This window comes from Lycorma delicatula, chromosome 1, assembly GCF_047948215.1.
Source record: "Lycorma delicatula isolate Av1 chromosome 1, ASM4794821v1, whole genome shotgun sequence".
NCBI classification, from domain to species: domain Eukaryota; kingdom Metazoa; phylum Arthropoda; class Insecta; order Hemiptera; family Fulgoridae; genus Lycorma; species Lycorma delicatula.
The window spans coordinates 333,809,635-333,828,408 of NC_134455.1; the positions used below are offsets into that span (position 1 = coordinate 333,809,635).

The following is an 18,774-nucleotide window of genomic DNA, read 5'->3' on the forward strand; positions in this document are numbered from 1 at the left end:
TTGCTAATAAAAATATAAAAGTTATTTATAAAACAGGCTATAGCAGTACACTATAACTGAGATTTCACAACTACGATTGGTAAAATCAAAAGAAATAAGTCAAGTGCAGATGAAATTCAAAATGAAAGTAAATGATTTAATAAGGAGCACTGGACAGAATGTTCTGGCAACCAGCAGTCATAATAAAACTTTTACAAATAATTTGATAATATATCAATCCGGACATATTTTATTCAATCAAGTAGTATTAAAATAAAATATAACTAAGAAAAGTAACTAAATCAACCATTAAAAAAAAATAAAAAAAATGAGTAGTATATACATGATAGTGAAATTTATTTGTTTGATTATTTACAAAAAAAAAGAAAAAAAATTATACTGTCGTCAATAATTCTGATTAATTATAACGCACACAATAGTTTTACTTAGTTTCATTATCATTACCATTAATTCACTTAACTAACTTAACAACTTTAAATAAAATGGAAATGGAATTACAACCTTATAAAAGCTTAGTTAATGATTGAACTTGAAAGATAACTATTATATAAATCAGTTAACTAAAATAAAACAGTTATGCTTTCTTCTGATACAGCTGAATATTTATTATGAGTGCACGGGGAAATTATCAATATTAAACTTACCGTTACAATGTTCAGTCTTTTGATGAATTAATATTTTTTTAATGCTGGGTAGTACTAAGTAAATGAAAAGTTATGCATAGGTAAACATTTATGATAATATAACAATAACGGTAACCCTAAGAGTGAAATCAGTGTACTGCAATTCTACATCAAACAAATGTACTGCAATGCAGGAAAAGAAATCTAAAGCTTTAAATTCAGAGTTGGTAAAGAGTTAGAGAATATTTTTCTGAAGATCTTAAACATTTTTATAATGTTAATTTCATCTTCTGAACTTTGTAAAATATCAACTTCGTTATAATTTTCATTTCTGAGAGGTGGAACCTATGACAGAAGATTTTTATAATTTACACTGTGAATGAGGGGAGTGTGGATTACGTATGTATTTGATACTGAGAATATCAAAACTTCGTGGCATAAGAAAGACATTTACAAATTGCTTGAAAAAAAGTTATATAATTTTTAAGATTTATTTGTCATTCATGATCTATAAACCATTTTATTTTACTTAAAGGTGACATCAAGTTTAATATTCTTCTATATTAAACTTTAGTATTACATTCTTCATTAAATCCATTATTTATTACTGGGTGATAAATCAGTACATGGTAGCTTATATTATAATTGGTTAATCACTGCAAGGAGATCATGCGTTGATTCTTGGTAGGGTTTATTTTCATTAAAAAAAACACAGTTTTCTGTTCTGATAGACCTAGTTTTCAGATTGTTTCTGATGAGAATATACATTTCACACTTTTAGTGCTAACAGAAAAAGGCCTCCAAAGTATCCCAGATTACAATCTCTAATACTGTGAAATGTAAAAAGGGATGTTAAAAGCCTTATATAGCACAGCTTGAGCTTGGTGAGTTGCATTTGCGAGTATGGTATGCTGTCTTGAATCTCCAGATTTAAATTAATCACTTTAAATGTTATATCATTTTGAAGGATGCTAATTTCAGGTATACAGTCATCACATTCCAATGATTTTTGTGCTGTTAGCTATCTGAATTTATGAATAAATAGTTTGCACTCTCATGCAAGTCTGATGAAATTTATTGCTGCATCGATGCATTTTAAAGCAATAGAAATTGCTCCACTTTCAATAGAAATTGAATATCATCTTGACAGTTTGTGTGCCACAAAAGGTGCTCATGTGAAACTTGTTTGAAATGTCCCATTCAACAATAAAACACGCATGTAGATACATTTCTTTGTTATTTTTTTATTAACACCTAGAATGCTCTGAATTAAAAGTTGGTATTAGCAGTTTATGGATACAGGAAGTACAGTACAACAAAAAAGTGCTGGTGAAACTTCCATCTTCGAGGAAGTTGTGGCCTGTGTATGAGAAACATTTCAGAGAAGCCCGAGAAAACTGACTTGTCATGTGATTTTAGAGCTGGAATACTGTAATCGACAACTGTGAAGGTTTTAGGCGACTAGCATCTAAAACTTCATCCGTACAAAATTTAGTTGGTGCATGCAAGGTGAAGATAGTTAAAGATGACGATACAATTTTTCCATGAAAATTAACGTTTGGTGTGCATTGACTATTTATGAAGTGATTGGACCATTCTTCTTTGCTGAACCATTGGTTACTAGGACTAGTTATCTAGACATGTTGGAGGAGTATGCAGTAAACAAATTGAACATCGGCAACCCAACGTTTACTTCCAACAAGATGGCACACTATTACACTGGAGTTCACAGGTTAGGGACTACCTACATGAACAATTTCCTCAACACTGGATTGACTGTGATGGAGCAAATACCAGGCCACGAGTCTCTGACATTATGTCAGCTGATTTAGTTCTTTGGGGGTTGTCAAAGACTGGATATACACAGTGAATTAAAATGAAGAATTGAAGGTGTGATTAAAGGAATAACTCCAGATATTCTTAGTAAAATGTGATGTGAAACTGAATATCATCTAGACATTTAATGTGACACAAAAGGTACTCATGTGGAACTTGTTAGAAATTAATCATAGAACTGTTTGAAATGCCCTGTTCAACAATAAAACATGCATGTTAATATATTTCTTTGATTTTTTTTATTAACATCTACAATGCTCTGAATAATTTATGATCATCCTGTACATTTCTTATGTGGACCTTACAACTGTACAAAGAATCGAACTATATTACATTCTTAAAGTCAGACTGCAGTAGGAGTAAAACGAATAATTTAAAAACAAAAAATAATGGTAACACATTTAAAGCTTTACATACTAATATTAGGTTTAATAAAAATTTTGATAATTTAGTAATTTATTTAAATGACTTAACAGTGAGATTTGATGTAATTGTCCTGGCTGAAACTTGAGCACTCCATCACAGAAAATTTTACTTATAACATGATTAAAACTACTTATAAGTACAGTAAGAATGATGGTGTAATCATATACATAAACACTAATCTGTACAGGCTAAAGAAATATTAACTTTTTCAGAATAAAATTGTTATTTAAACTTGGAAATAATCAATTTTACTCATTAATGATGGCGGTAATGTAAAATAATTTTGTTTTTTATCAAGAGAATTTTATAACCTTGACATTAGGAAAACATCCTTATTTTTTGATGATATAAATACTCTTAATGATAATACAAAGGAAATTGATTTTTCTATCAATCTGTATATGAATGTTCTTACCAGAGCGGGTTCTTAAGCTGTAATAATATAATAATGCAACTAATAAAGTAGATAAAATAAAGAAAGCCGTTTTGATAACTTTTTGTCAAGTATTCAGATCAGTCCAAAGTTAAATTTTCCCTGGACTGAAATCAAAGATAATTATAACACTGTCCTCAGAATTGAATATGATTGTTATACATAAGTGTCTGGGATTAATCATTTAGAAAGATTAACTTGGGCTCCACATATTGAACACATACATTATGTTTTGACATTTCATGAATTAAGATTATTGTACTTCGTGAATATCCAATTTTTTAACAACAATGGTGTTTGAAAAAGTGCTACAAAACCACTTTATAATTCCATTAAAAGTGACCAAAGATATGTATGATGAAACTATCTTTGATGTAAAACAAGTTCTTAAAATCCTTGCTCCTATTTACAAATAAAAATCTCACCACGATTTACACAATCACACACAAAAGATTCATAAATACAATTACAGAATCCATAATTAGGCTTATAACTACTATTAATAGAAGAGTAATACGTACTCAAAAGTTAACAAAAACATTTATTACTTCAAAGACCAGACTATATATTGTGTATGGTTTTGTAGTAATATTCCAATGATAAACCATAGAAATTGAGTCATTTTCATATAAACAAGTACTAAAATGGCTTTTTTAAATAAGACAACATGAAGCAAATCAAATTACTTAATCCATTTGTAGGTGTTAAGGTAAATTCATTATTAAGAATTCTGTTTTTTGTCTCATCCAGGTACTCATAGTATTGGTAGTTGATAATATGAATAATTTATTATAGTGAAACAGAGCTACTAGTGTTTAGTGGTAAGAAACTTTTTAAATATTACAATATAATTATTAAGTAGATTTTCATTTTACTGACTGTGCAGTGATTATTTACTTTCATTTATTAAACTGTAGTTACTTAATTGATTCCTTTTCTATCCGTTGAGTTTGGTATTTATTATTTCCTTACCACGATTAAATTTACACATTCTTATTTTTGTTTCTATCTCTTATTTGTTATATATTACGACTCTTGCCAGCACACAGGTTTGCAAAAAATAACTAATCTGTTATGTATTATTTATTTATAATGAAAACTTTATGAATAAATATCAATTATATGTCTTGTTTTTGTTCTTATATTTGTAAAAATTAGTTTTAACACCTATTACATTTAAATTATTTTGTAAGAAATTAATGGAAATAAATTATTGAACAAAAAAGAACTATTTTGGTCAATTTAACTAGCAATTTTCATTTAATTATCTCAAATACAAATTCGATCAAAATTTTTTTACTTAAAAAATAAGTTTTTTTTGTCTGGTGTATCTGAGGTAAAACCAAACCACATAAACAAAATATTAAAACTGGATCAGATGATCACATACAAATGGCATCTTTTGATTTTTTTTTTAGTTGCACAGTTTTACATCATGCTGTCGGTTTAAAAGTTTTTTTTGTTTATACACTGGCTATGCAGTCCTAGAAATAAGCCATTAAACTGAATTCCCAAAAGTACAATAGTCAAAGTTCAAAAATAACATAAATATTTAAACCTCATTTATCTGAGTTCTGTAGAATCACAAAAATTACTGTCACAGCTGATGATACTATCTGAAACTTGTTAAATATATTACAGTACTGATCTGGGATCTCAATAATTAGGAAAAATGACTAGATATAATATGTTGGTCTTGTTACTAGGAAAAATTTTAGGGCCACGGAAAAACAAAGGCGTGTTGACTACGGAACAATGAGGAATTCTACAACAGAAACTTTCACGATGGCAAGAAAATGAAGAGCTAAATTTTAATACCACCTAAAGAGGATGGACACAAACAGGCTGACAAAATTGATTTTTGATCATCTTATAAAACTCAGAAACATAACAAATTGGATTAAGGAAATCAGAAGTGATCTAGTGGAAATGGTCATCCTGGAAGAAGATATAGGCTGACAGGGATGTTTTCAGGAAAAAGATAGATAATTGTAATTGGAAGCAATTTATAGAACAAAAACAGGTACACGGGACATGTTTAAAGTGGACTGATAAACAGAAGAAGACTAGTAGTGAGCAAATGAAGAAAACCTGGGAAGCAAGAAAGATGAAACTCATCAAGCCAAAGTTCATCGCGGTCCAAAGACCTAACGTTTAAAAAAAAATGTTGGTCTTGTTTCTCAGAATGTTTTGTCTTTACATATCATTTCTCCTAACTTTAGATCTCTTTTCCTGCAATGATAGGTCATTTACAAGAGTATAAATACTAACTAAAAAGAAACTTAATAATATCAGAATTGGTAATACCTAATTACAGTTAAACTGTGACAATTATAATTTTGCTTAGTCTGTTTTTGTAGTTATATTAATTTAAACTAATAAATCTAATATAAGTTTACACAAAGAAAGTTATTTAGAATATATTGGTTAAATTTAAATGAGTAAGAACTGTTAAATTAAAGTCTTATGAAAAATTACAAAGAACCTTGAATGATTTCCTTTTTGGTACAGTTTCACAGAAATTTGTTCAGCTACAGGAAATTAAAATTGCCACAGAAAACTGAATATAAAAATACTGTGTAATTCATAAAAACTGTTCATAACTAATCTCAAATGAGGTAAGTATGATGTATTAGTGTGATTATATTTGATTAGTAGTTATAAAAAATGAAGTATTATCAAAAAATAATACAACAATTTTTTATGCCCGTGTCATCTCTACAATTCAGTGTGTCTTTTAGTTTCTTTCGTTTACACGGCCTCTTATTACTTTCTTTTTTACAACGGAATGGAAAGCAATAACGTGATGTTAATGAGTGTAAGGATTCAGAATTTAATTTTCTAATGGCAACTTCACTACTATGATTGTCATCCGGTTCATTATGTTTTAATTGAAAAATGTCATCCTCTTTTGATATACTGTAAACATCATCATTTTCCTCTTTAATCTCATCATTAATTTCTTCAAACCAATCTTCTTCAGAGGAACTATGATGGCTTTGCAGTCTAAGCAGTGAAGACTGAAGATTAGGATCAGATATCAATTTCACCTTAGAATTACTTCTCCAATTATTTCGACTGGAAACAGATGCAGATCTGGTACGCCATCCTCCAGACTCACTTAAGCAACGACAACTGCCTTGTTTTAAAGCACCAATGCGTGGTACTTCAACTATAGATGCTGAATTAACCCTTTTAACAACATAACGTTCGATTATTGTGGCTTCCTGAGCATTAATGCTATATGACCTGTGAGAATTAACAGTAGAGTCCTCTTTGAGACTATTCAGCCGTGGTTTTTCAATATGGTCGATGCTTGTTTGCAGACCGATGTTACCATCAGAATGCAGCCTGTTGTTACGCAATATCCTGTAATCTAAATCTTTTTGAGAATTATAAACTACAATACTACTATCATTTGATGAATTAATATTAAAAGTTACACTGAGATCATTTCCAAGGTTATCTTCTCTGGAGAGTTTATGAATTTCAGAATCAGATTCATAAAGTTTTTCAATCGATTTTTCAGATATAACAGGAGAAAGAAGTTTAAGACTAACGAGGGACAAGCTGTTGCCAGAATCTGTGCGTTCAAGACGCTTGGCCAGTAAACTAGGAGGTTCAAATGGAAAGTGAATGGGAGTGGAATGGTGCATCGGACAATCAACTATTCCAGCAGGCAAGTTTGTTGACTCACAGCAAACAACTCTACCTGCTCCTGTGATGATATCTGCTCTCAGGTACACTGGCTGTAACAAAAAATAGATTAAGTTAGAAATAAAATAAAGAGCTAGAATAACACAGTTCATATACTTCACTCAAATTTTATTGTATGCATACATATATATATATATATGTATGCATACATATATATATATATATATATATATATATATATATATATATATATATATATATATATATATATTGAGTACATTACTGTATGTGTGGCTAGACATAATAAATATTATATTTTTTAATATTTATGACTACATATTTTTTCTTTGTTATAATTTTAATGGTTTGAATTTAATGTGTGATTTGGAAGAAAAAGCTTAACTGATGATGAGGGAAAACCTCAAAAGTGCTATTAGAAAACAAATAATAAGCATAAGGTAAGCATTATCAAATTCTGCACTCTTGGTGGAAAACAGTTTTTATACTTTTGTCTTTGGGACATTAGTACAAAGGGGAATATGAACAAATACAATAACAAAAGAATTGTTTTTTCTAAGTTAAATATATATATATGTAAATAACATGTAGTGAGTCAATCATAATCAATATCCAGCAAAATCTACTGAAGATAAATTGATGAAAATTTGTATACACATTTTTCTTATGATATAAATGCACACAGGGAAGTATTTTTTTTTTGAAATTCCGAGGTTAAAATGGAGTAACAATGAAATTTACTACTTTTTAATTTCTCGGTAACAAATACAGATATCAACTTGATTTTTGGTGTGTGTAATCTTGTGAATATCTAAAAACCAATTTTTTGATTTTTGAAATTCTGAGTTTAAAAAATTAAAATGAATTTTTGAATTCTGTTTGAAACCTGCTGTTTTCTGAATTTCTTATTAACAAATGAAAATATCAACTTGATTTTTGGTGTGTATAATCTTAATGTGATTATCTAAAAACCAATTTCTAGATTTTTTGATATTCGACCTTAAAAAGGGATGAAGAAAGGTAGAAAATTTTAAACAATGATTGCAAATTTTTCCCCATTTTCAACTACACTAAATTATATATTTAGTACATCTGGGATTTTGAATACTATTCAGATAAATACCTAAAAACCATTTTCAGGTTTTTTAATTTTTATTATTTAAGGAGTGTAAGAATGTACAGTGCTGTGGCTCTATCGACACAGCCAATGTCATTGTATGTGCAACGCAACTAGCTGCACCTGCCTCTGGTTACATGATTAAAAAGCATTAATTAAAAAAAAAAAAAAAAAAAAAAAAAAAATTGAATGCAACAAGAAATTCAAGATCATCTAGAGCAGGTGAAGCCGTGACGGAGAAGCTTTATATATATAAATATATGGAAGAGAATACTAACTCCACAATATGTTATGCTGATACAACAATGCTACATTATTTAAAATCTTGGCGAGAAAATCCTTAGATATCTATGTGCTTCCCACTATGTTGCTTGTGTGGCATGTAATTATTGCAAACCTAAAAAAACTAATTCACTTTAAAGAGATGTCTAACTTAGTATGACTTCTACTTGAGAATTCACAAACCAAATTTCAAAACTTTTTGCAAAAAGACAATAAGTTAAATTCAAGTAAAAACTCTTATATCTAAAAGCATAAGACACTTAAGTAATTACTAATAAAATATATACTTTTTCACTTCAAAGTAATTCCCTCATTCAACTAATAATTTTGTCCTGATTTTTCACGTAACAACAGAAAGGTATGTTTCATTGCAGTCAAGGGAAAGGCTATTATAATATAGACTGTATCACCAAACCCACTTGAAAAATTTTTCTTTCCTGAAAAATACTCGTAAATTCTAAAAAAATAAATGAAAATTTATTCAGGACATGAATAATAACATCTGTAAAGTTTTTTTTTATAATATTAGTACAATAATTATTCACTCTGGCTTCTTTATAATTAAATCATATGTTCATGTGTTCCAGACATATTCCATTTTCAAAACTTGCTGTACTCAGCTGAGTAGTTTCAAAATATGTTTTGAAAATGGAATATATCTGAAACACATCATGGATCTGAAGCCAAGAAAGGTGGATAATTGTAATAAATATAAAAATTATGATGATCTTAGCAGAAAAAAAAAATTAATAATAGTCTGCAAACAACTATCATTTCTAATCTTTTCTTTGTTTTAATTTCTTTGAAAATCTACAAGCAAAGATGGTGCTGATCTCAACTGAGATTATAATTTTTTACACACAATGTTAACAGCTGCTACTTTCATTCCCTGTGTTAATGTTGCACAGAGAATTACTGCCGATATCTATACAAACAGTAAATTTCTGCCTTCGTGGTTTTTTTTATGTGGACCTTATTTCCAAAAATCTTTTTATGTTTCTCAGACATTTTGTGTTTATAAATTGAACAAATATTCATACAATGAACACTATAAAAAAAAAAATTTAATATTACCTGCCAAATAACAAGTCTGAAAGATATAAAACCGTTCCTAAACCAACTATATAAAAAAAGATTGTATTAAGGTAAGGTAAAATAAGATTGATTTAAAGTAAAATCTAGCTCGTATTAAGGTTAGGTTTCTGTAATGTTTACCTTAAATAATAATGTTGACTGTTTGTTTAAAACCTATTTCCTATAAAAATAACATTATGTTAATAAACAAATAACATTATGTTAGAACCATTATAAAAAAATATCATAATTAATAACTTGAACATGAAATAATGAACCTTAAAAAGTTCAATTTATTTAACTTTTTACAATATTATAAAAAAAATTACATTCAACATTTTGTTGGATTTAATCAAAATAAATTTTATTTTAATAATATTTTAGATCAGATCATAATAAAATAAATTTTTTTTTTTAATAAACAAAACAAATATTTATTATAATTTATAATAAAAAAGGTAATAAAAGTGACTTGTCAAACTATTATTTAAGGTAAACATTATAAAAACCTAATCTTAGTATGAGGTAGCTTTTATTTTAAATCAATCTTTTTTTATCTTAGACAAAATAAACTCATAGTTGGTTTAGAAATGGTTTTATGCCTTCCGGATATGTTATTTCACAGTTAATATTAAAGTTTTTAATTTATAATAATTATCATCATTAACTCAAACATTTCTAGTTATTTTTTTGATAATTAAACATTATATACTTTGCTACATTACACAATTATGTATCCCTGTTGTGACCTAAAATCTTCAGAGAACATCATTTGAATGAATGTATCATTTACTGATGTATTTGCTACCACTGTCATTAAGTTTATCTTGTCTGGCTTGCATTACATTTATTATTATTATTATTATTACTGGAATATTTAGTTTTATCTATACTGCATTTTTTTAAGAGGTTTATAAATTTATGAAGGATGTTACTCACTAATTCTTTTTCATATCAATTTCAGTTAAAAATCTAGTTTAATATATTTATATCCTTTTAGCCGATTAACTTTTTTTGACCTTACATCTGTGTAAAATGTACAAAAAAATCTGAAAAGTATGCTAATAATTCCCACACAAATAATCTTTTCTTATTGTTCTTGTCAAATTTGAGGAGTTATCAACTGACGGTTTTCTAGTAATCCATAATTTTTGTTGCAATAACTATTTTAGTCAGAAAGTGTTATTTTTAAAAATCAGAAAGAAACTCATATGTCTGGTCTAACAATGTGGCAAGTCTCGATGGGTTGATATTTGAAGTCTCTTACAAGAAAATTATTAGTTGATGCATTGTCTTATTAACAATAGTCAATGACTGCAACTGACTATATGCTCATATAGTCGATCCAACCTTGGGGATAGTTAAAGTACTTTCTCCTTTGCTAACAATTATTCTAAAAATACTTTTTTCAAACACTACTTCATCTTTACAATAATATTGTTACTATTATCTTCAATATAATAACGGTTATTTCTTATTCATCTTACCAAAATGAACATACTGCTTATTCTTATTTTTTAATTTTTAAAGGTTATTTCCTGACAGACATGGTAAATAATTAAAAAATGATCAGTAACTAGAAACTGTTGGTCCAAAAATCTCCAATCTGAGCAAGGACAATGAGAAAAGATCAGATATTAGAAAGTGAATAGGATATGTTGTTACAATTTTTTTAGTTTCACACAGGTATAAAATTAGATTAAAATGTGGTCTAAAAAAGGATATTTAAAAAATATTTTGTTTCGAGAACAATTCCAGTAAAAAGTGTTACTGAACGTATTAACACTAAAAGAAGAGAAATAAATATTATCTCTTTCTACTTTTTAACATCATTAATGAGGCTGTGTTATTCATGTAGCCTTAAACTCATGAACAAGGATAAATGTGACTAGTATTATAAGAGAATTAAAAAAAATTAAACCCACTAATAACAGGAAAAATGGTTAGGAAATTTTCAGTGTAATGATCAATAACTGATACGAATAAATAAAAATTCAGGAGTTATTTGTTATTGTAGACATATATGATGGAACAAAAAAAAAAGAGTAACACTTATAGAAGTTTTTAAATTAGTCAAGAGTATGTCATATTGCAGTATCTCAATATTCTGACATAAACAAACTAGCTACATTTGTAAGAATTTTTTCAAAATTGTAACATTAAAATTACATTTGTTCATTAATATTGTTTTTTACTGAATTTATCTTTACTTGAGTAATTATCATTTTTTTTATTATTACAGTAATCTCAACATTTTACTAAGATTTACAGTAATAAATGGTTTTAAAATAAACAAGTAAGGTAATGAAAAAAATTGTTTGTTAATATATTAATATAAAATAGGAACTAATTTTGGTTTAGTGCCAATGCATCATGACTAAATTATATTATCAGCTAAAATCATATAACATGATTAATTAATGACTGGAACCACTTTAAGAAAAAAAATTCTTCTTTTAAGTGATATTTAATTCTTTAGTGGTACTTTTGTTCATCTGTAATGAAATTCCTTTTTACAGTTAGAAGTTCCAATAAGTTATTTTTTTTGTATGCCATTAAGCTAAAAAATGATAAAATTTATGATAAATTGTTATAAAATATAAATTCATTTTATAAATACCTGGAAATATGCCCTAGAAGAGTTTTTACAACTATGAAGCACTTCCTTGTTCAGTGACATTGAAAATGGCATTTTCATTGATGTTCTTAAAAGTGGAAACCTTTTTGGTAATAAGTGGTACTATGTTTTTTTTGTCTAGTATATTATTTTTATTAAATTTAGTGAGTTTGTAAATTTAATTTTGCTTGACTGAGTTGCATTTGTAACTTTACATGCTATAAATCAACATATTATTATTATAGTTATTTTTAAAAGGGTATTATTCCAATCATGCGACTTATAAAATCGATTTGTGAGTAGCGATATCAGATATATGGCTAGTGTGGTTGATTTGTACATGTGGATCAGTGTTCATGCAAATGTTATACGTAATGTCAATTTTCAAGAAAAAATATTAACATGTTACTTTTAAAACTGCAAAAAAATATAAAAAAAAGATCATACAACATTCTATCAAAGCACTCCTAATAATACCGAGGAAAAAACAAATTAAACTGCAGTGACTGCAATAAATATGGTATATACAAGAACATGTAACAAGCATCAGAATTAATCTTTGAAAATCACCTCGTAGAAAATCGGTACGCTCACACATATACACAAACACAAAATCATATTAAAAAAAAAACAGATTTTAAAATGGCATGGAAAAGTCACAAATTCAAATAATTTCACATACTAAGGCAGCATGAAACTTTCAAACATCCAAAATATGACAAAAGAAAATTTAATGAATAAACACAACAGAGACTAAACATATCATTTGACTTCATATCAAACCTGCTCTTACCACTAAAAGAAAAAATTTCAAAAATTAAAACAATCTACATCACCAGTGTAGAGGAACTGTTTCATAATTCTGAAACAGTGTGACGTTTAGTAAATGTCAAGGTAAAATTGCTTGATAAAACTGATGAGTAATCAAAAGGATTATAAGAAACGCTTAAGCGATTATTATTATTATTATTATATTATTTTATAATAATTTATAAATTATTTATTTTATTATTTTATATTATTATATGCTTAATGATTCAGAAATTTTTTTCTTTCTTTGGCATCAATTTTTGCAAAACATGCATTGCATTAGCTATGAAGGTTAATTGAAAACAATAACAAAATTTAATGTTTAATAGAAAACATTTTTATTGGAAAATTACATCATGAATGCTCTAAAATTCAATAACTACACTGTAAAAAAAAGGTTTCATTAACATGATTATAATGAACAACTATTATCAGTATAATTAGACTGTTAAGAAAAATATCCTCTATGAGAGAGAAACTCCCTCTATGAATCATGAGATCTTGCTGTTGGTGAGGGGGCATGATTGCTCAGTGATACAGTGCTCAGTGATTGCTCAGTGATATGGTTGCACCTTCGGTGCAACCATATCGGAGAGGTATCTGTTGAGAGCCAGACTAAGGAATGATTCCTGAAAGAGGACAGCAGCTCTTTCAGTAGTTGTTAAGGCGTAAGTCAGGATGACTTAAATGGCCATATCAACAACATCACTCAGTCCTCTGAGTACTGCGTAGCTGAAAGCAATGGAAAACTACAGCTGCTTTTTCCAAGAAAATGTAGCTCTCTGCATTTTCATATAGCAATGATGGAGATGCCTTCCTTGGTAAAATATTCCAGAGGTAAAGTAGTCCCCCATTCGAATCTCCAGGTGGGGACTTCTAAGGAAGGGGTCACCAGAAAATTAAAAAATAGCATTTTACGAGTTGGAGCGTGGAATGTTAGAAGTCTAAAAAAGGTTGGTAGGTTAGAAAATTTAAAGAGGGAAATGGATAGGATAAATGCAGATGTAGTAGGAATTAGTGAGGTTCAGTGGGAAGAGGAAAACGACTTTTGGTCAGGTAATTTTAGAATAATTAACTCAGTTTCAAATAATGGCAGGCAGGAGTAGGTTTTGTAATGAACAAGAAGATAGGAAGAGAGTAGAGTATTTCAAAATGCATTGCGATAGAATCATTGTAATAACGATAAAATCAAAACCTAAACCGACAACGATTGTTAATGTCTATGTGCCTACAAGTGCCCATGATGATGATGAGGTAGAGTGTGTATACGAAGAAATTGATGAAGCAATTAAACACATAAAAGGAGATGAAAATTTAACAATAGTTGGAGATTGGAATGCAAGCATTGGAAAAGGCAAGGAAGGAAATATAGTGGGTGAATACAGACTGGGCAAAAGGAATGAAAGAGGGGACTGACTTATAGAGTTTTGCACGAAGTATAATTTAGTAATTGCCAACACCCAGTTTAAAAATCGTAATAAAAGAATATACACTTGGAGAAAGCCAGGCGATACTGCAAGGTATCAGATAGATTATATCATGGTTAAGCAAATATTTAGAAATCAACTCATTGACTGCAAAACTTACCCTGGAGCAGACATTGATAGCGACCATAATTTAGTGTAACGAATGTAGATTGGGGTTTAAAAACCTGAAGAAAAGGTGTCAGATGAATCGGTGGAATTTAGAGAAGCTTGATGAAGAGGAGGTAAAGAAGATTTTTGAGGAGGACATCGCAAGAGGTCTGAGTAAAAAAGATAAGGTAGAAAATGTAGAAGAAGAATGGGAGAATGTTAAAAAGGAAATTCTTAAATCAGCAAAGTGAACTTAGGCAGAACAAAGAGAACTGGTAGAAAACCTTGGGTATCAGACGATATATTGCAGCTGATGGATGAACGTAGGAAATATAAGAATGCTAGTGATGAAGAAAGTAAAAGGAACTATCGGCAATTAAGAAATGCTATAAACAGGAAGTGCAAACTAGCGAAAGAAGAGTGGATTAAAGAAAAGTGTTCAGAAGTGGAAAGAGAAATGAACATTGGTAAAATAGACAGGGCATACAGAAAAGTTAAGGAAAATTTTGGGGTACATAAATTAAAATCCATTTATGTGTTAAACAAAGATGGTACACCGATTTATAATACGAAATAAAGTAATTAAAGAAAGTAAATAAAGTCGATAGGTGGGTGGAATATATTGAAGAGCTATACGGACGAAATGAATTAGAAAATGGTGTTATAGGGGAAGAAGAGGAAGTTGAAGTGGATGAAATGGGAGAAACAATACTGAGATCTGAATTTAAGAGAGCATTAAAAGATTTTAATGGCAGAAAGGCTCCTGGAATAGACGGAATACCTGTAGAATTACTGCGCAGTGCAGGTGAGGAAGCGATTGATAGGTTATACAAACTGGTGTGTAATATTTATGAAAAAGGGGAAGTTCCGTCTTCCGACTTCAAAAAAAGTGTTATAGTCATGATACCAAAGAAAGCAGGAGTAGATAAATGTGAAGAATACAGAACAATTAGTTTAACTAGTCATGCATCAAAAATCTTAACTAGAATTCTATACAGAAGAATTCAGAGTAGAGTGGAAGAAGTGTTAGGAGAAGACCAATTTGGTTTCAGAAAAAGTATAGGGACAAGGGAAGCAATTCTAGGCCTTAGATTAATAGTAGAAGGAAGATTAAAGAAAAACAAACCAACACACTTGGCATTTACAGACCTAGAAAAGGCATTTGATAACGTAAACTGGAATAAAATGTTCAGAATTTAAAAAAAATTAGGGTTCAAATACAGAGATTGAAGAATAATTGCTAAAATTTACAGGAACCAAACAGCAACAGTAATAATTGAAGAACAAAAGAAAGAAGCCGTAATAAGAAAGGGAGTCTGACAAGGATGTTCCCTATCCCCGTTACTTTTTAATCTTTACATAGAACTAGCAGTTAATGATGTTAAAGAACAATTTAGATTCAGAGTAACAGTACAAGGTGAAAAGATAAAGATGCTACGATTTGCTGATGATAAAGTAATTCTAGTAATTCTGAGAGTAAAAAGGATTTAGAAGAAACAATGAATGGCATGGATGAAGAAGTCCTACGCAAGAACTACCGCATGAAAATAAACAAGAACAAAACGAGAGTAATGAAATGCAGTAGAAATAACAAAGATGGACCACTGAATGTGAAAGTAGGAGGAGAAAAGAGTATGGAGTTATAAGAATTTTGTTATTTAGGAAGTAAAATTACTAAAGATGGACGAAGTAGGAGCGATATAAAATGCCGAATAGCACAAGCTAAACGAGCCTTCAGTCAGAAATATAATTTGTTTACATCAAAAATTAATTTAAATGTCAGGAAACGATTTTTGAAAGTATATGTTTGGAGCGTCACTTTATATGAAAGTGAAACTTGGACGATCGGAGTATCTGACAAGAAAAGATTAGAAGCTTTTCAAATGTGGTGCTATAGGAGAATGTTAAAAATCAGATGGGTGGATAAAGTGATAAATGAATATGGAAAAACATAGCTAAAAGAAGAGACAGACTCATAGGCCACATATTAAGACATCCTGGAATATTCGCTTTAATATTGGAGGAACAGGTAGAAGGAAAAAATTGTGCAGGCAGACAACGTTTGGAATATGTAAAACAAATTGTTACCGATGTAGGATGTACGGGGTATACCGAAATGAAACGACTAGCACTAGATAGGGAATCTTGGAGAGCTGCATCAAACCAGGCAATTATGCCCTGCATCAAAGTCAAAAGTAATAAAGAAAGCTTCAGTCAACTGTAAAACTATTCTCCTAAAATTAGTAAATGAATTTAGAAAATAAATAAAAATGTCTTTAGATAAGGGTCTAGTAATAATGTAAATATTTGAGTTTAAAGTGGATCTATGCTTTCCCTGTATCTAAGGTAATCCTAAATATGAGCTACGTGCATCGCCTATAAAAGCAAACAATCTTTTAATCAGTTTTAAATCAGTTTTTGCTGTTGTGTAATTTGGAACCAATGCTACTTGATGAAAATACAGAGAAGACAACATACCTGAAAAAGGATACTAGATGGCCAGCCTGTTTATTAAATTTAATTGCATCTATTGGAAATAAACCCTTTTTCTTCTTTAACAAAATGCTTACAACCGATTCAGTACCAAAAAACTGACATTCCCACTATTTTTACTACGAACAAAGGCATAGAAACTCAGAATATTTCAATATTTTCTTCAGAGGTAGGCTCAACAGGAGTTACTGAGCACAATACAGGAACAAGTAAATTCTTTGAATTGATTAGATCACAGAATCTGAAATAATTCATTATGTGAACATGAAGAGACCTGATCATCTAGTATTTGAACTTCATTCCACTGAATGTTTAGTAGCACTAAGCTTAGAAGCAAGTGTATTTAACAACCACTCTCTCATTACTTTAATTTAATTGCTTTAAGTACCAGTACACTTTAAGCAATCAAAATAATAACTTTTTGTAGAAATTTTGCTATAAAAAAAAATCAAACCATTCCATGGAATTGAAAGCTTGAGAAAATCAAAGAAAGGGTTAATCAGGAAGTACTATTGAATAGCAATTATTTTAATAAACATCACAGAGATAAACTACCAGCGACTGAAAAAGAACTCTGCAGTTTTAAGAACGAATATAATTTTTATTTTGCAACACATAACAATGTTTTATGTGTAATCTTAAAGCAACAACAATTAAGTTTAAGTGCATGTACTGGTTTGCAGAAACAAAATCAGTGATTGTTGTACAAAGAGATTTTTGGCAAATCTATAATAAAAATTCTCCAAGAGATAAAAGCATACACAAGTGATGGGAACAGTTTTTGGGCACCAGAAGTGTTTTGAAAGGACACTAATCAGGAAGGCCTAAAACACAGAAAGAAATCTACTGTCTTTCTAATGAAGTCCAAAATGTTCAGTTCATAAAGTTAGTCATCAACTAAACATTCCTAAAAGCATTGTCTACAATGTAGTTCACTAGCAATTGAAACTGTGGTTATAAATGCAATTACTCACTCCATGAAATTAAAGCTAATGATAATCCACAAAGTACTCAGATTGAAACAACTATATTAAGATTTTATTTCTGCTGATGAAAACTACCTGCAGTGTATTTTATTTTTTGATGAAGCAACATTTCACATTCATGGAATCACTAATTGTCATAATTTTCAAGTTTAGGGCTCAGAGAATCCACAAAATTGGTAGAATTTATCCATAACTTTCCAATAGTGAATGTTTCGGGTGGTACCATGCATAATCAGATTTTTGGCCTATTTTTTCCTTGAGCAGACTATTACAGGCATAGTGTTCTTGGGACATGTATTTCTGAAGATTGAAAATATGGAGGGTTAATTTTCCAACAGGTCGAAGCCCCTCCACATCATGTAGAAGTTGTACAGCCTGTGCTCAAGGACAGGTTCCAAGAAGGCTGGATATGTAGAGAAGCTCCACTCGCTTGGCCATTGCAGAGTCCTGATTTGATACCGATAGATTTCTTTTTTTGGGGCTATCTAAGACGTAGTACACAAAGAAAAATTTTCAATCACTTGACCAACTACATCAAAAAATAACAGCATTCATGGAAGAGATTCCTGCAGACATGCTTGCCAAAGTGCGGAATGAGGTAGATTTATCAGTTTACATCTGCAGCACTGTAAACGTTGTGCATTTTGAAATTAGATTAAGTGGTAAAAAAACTTTAGCCTTTGAACTTTCATGTAATAAAACATACACATTTGTAATTCTAAATGTAATAAGAGTAAATTTAATTTAAAACCACAAGATTCTTTTCCAAAAGGCCAATATATAAAGCAGTTTACTTAAAATTAAATAAATATTTCTGTACTGGTAATG

At 29.5% G+C, this 18,774-nt stretch overlaps 1 protein-coding gene across 1 annotated transcript in view; it reads right to left on the reverse strand.

The window, feature by feature from the left end:
* Positions 1-5,694: 5,694 nt before the first annotated feature.
* Positions 5,695-18,774, reverse strand: part of 5PtaseI (inositol polyphosphate-5-phosphatase A) — a 161,418-nt gene continuing 148,338 nt past the window's right edge. The window contains exon 14 of the mRNA XM_075354957.1: positions 5,695-7,067. Coding sequence (XP_075211072.1) covers positions 5,997-7,067 — 1,071 coding nt within the window. The 3' untranslated portion in view covers positions 5,695-5,996. The remainder of the gene's footprint in view (positions 7,068-18,774) is intronic.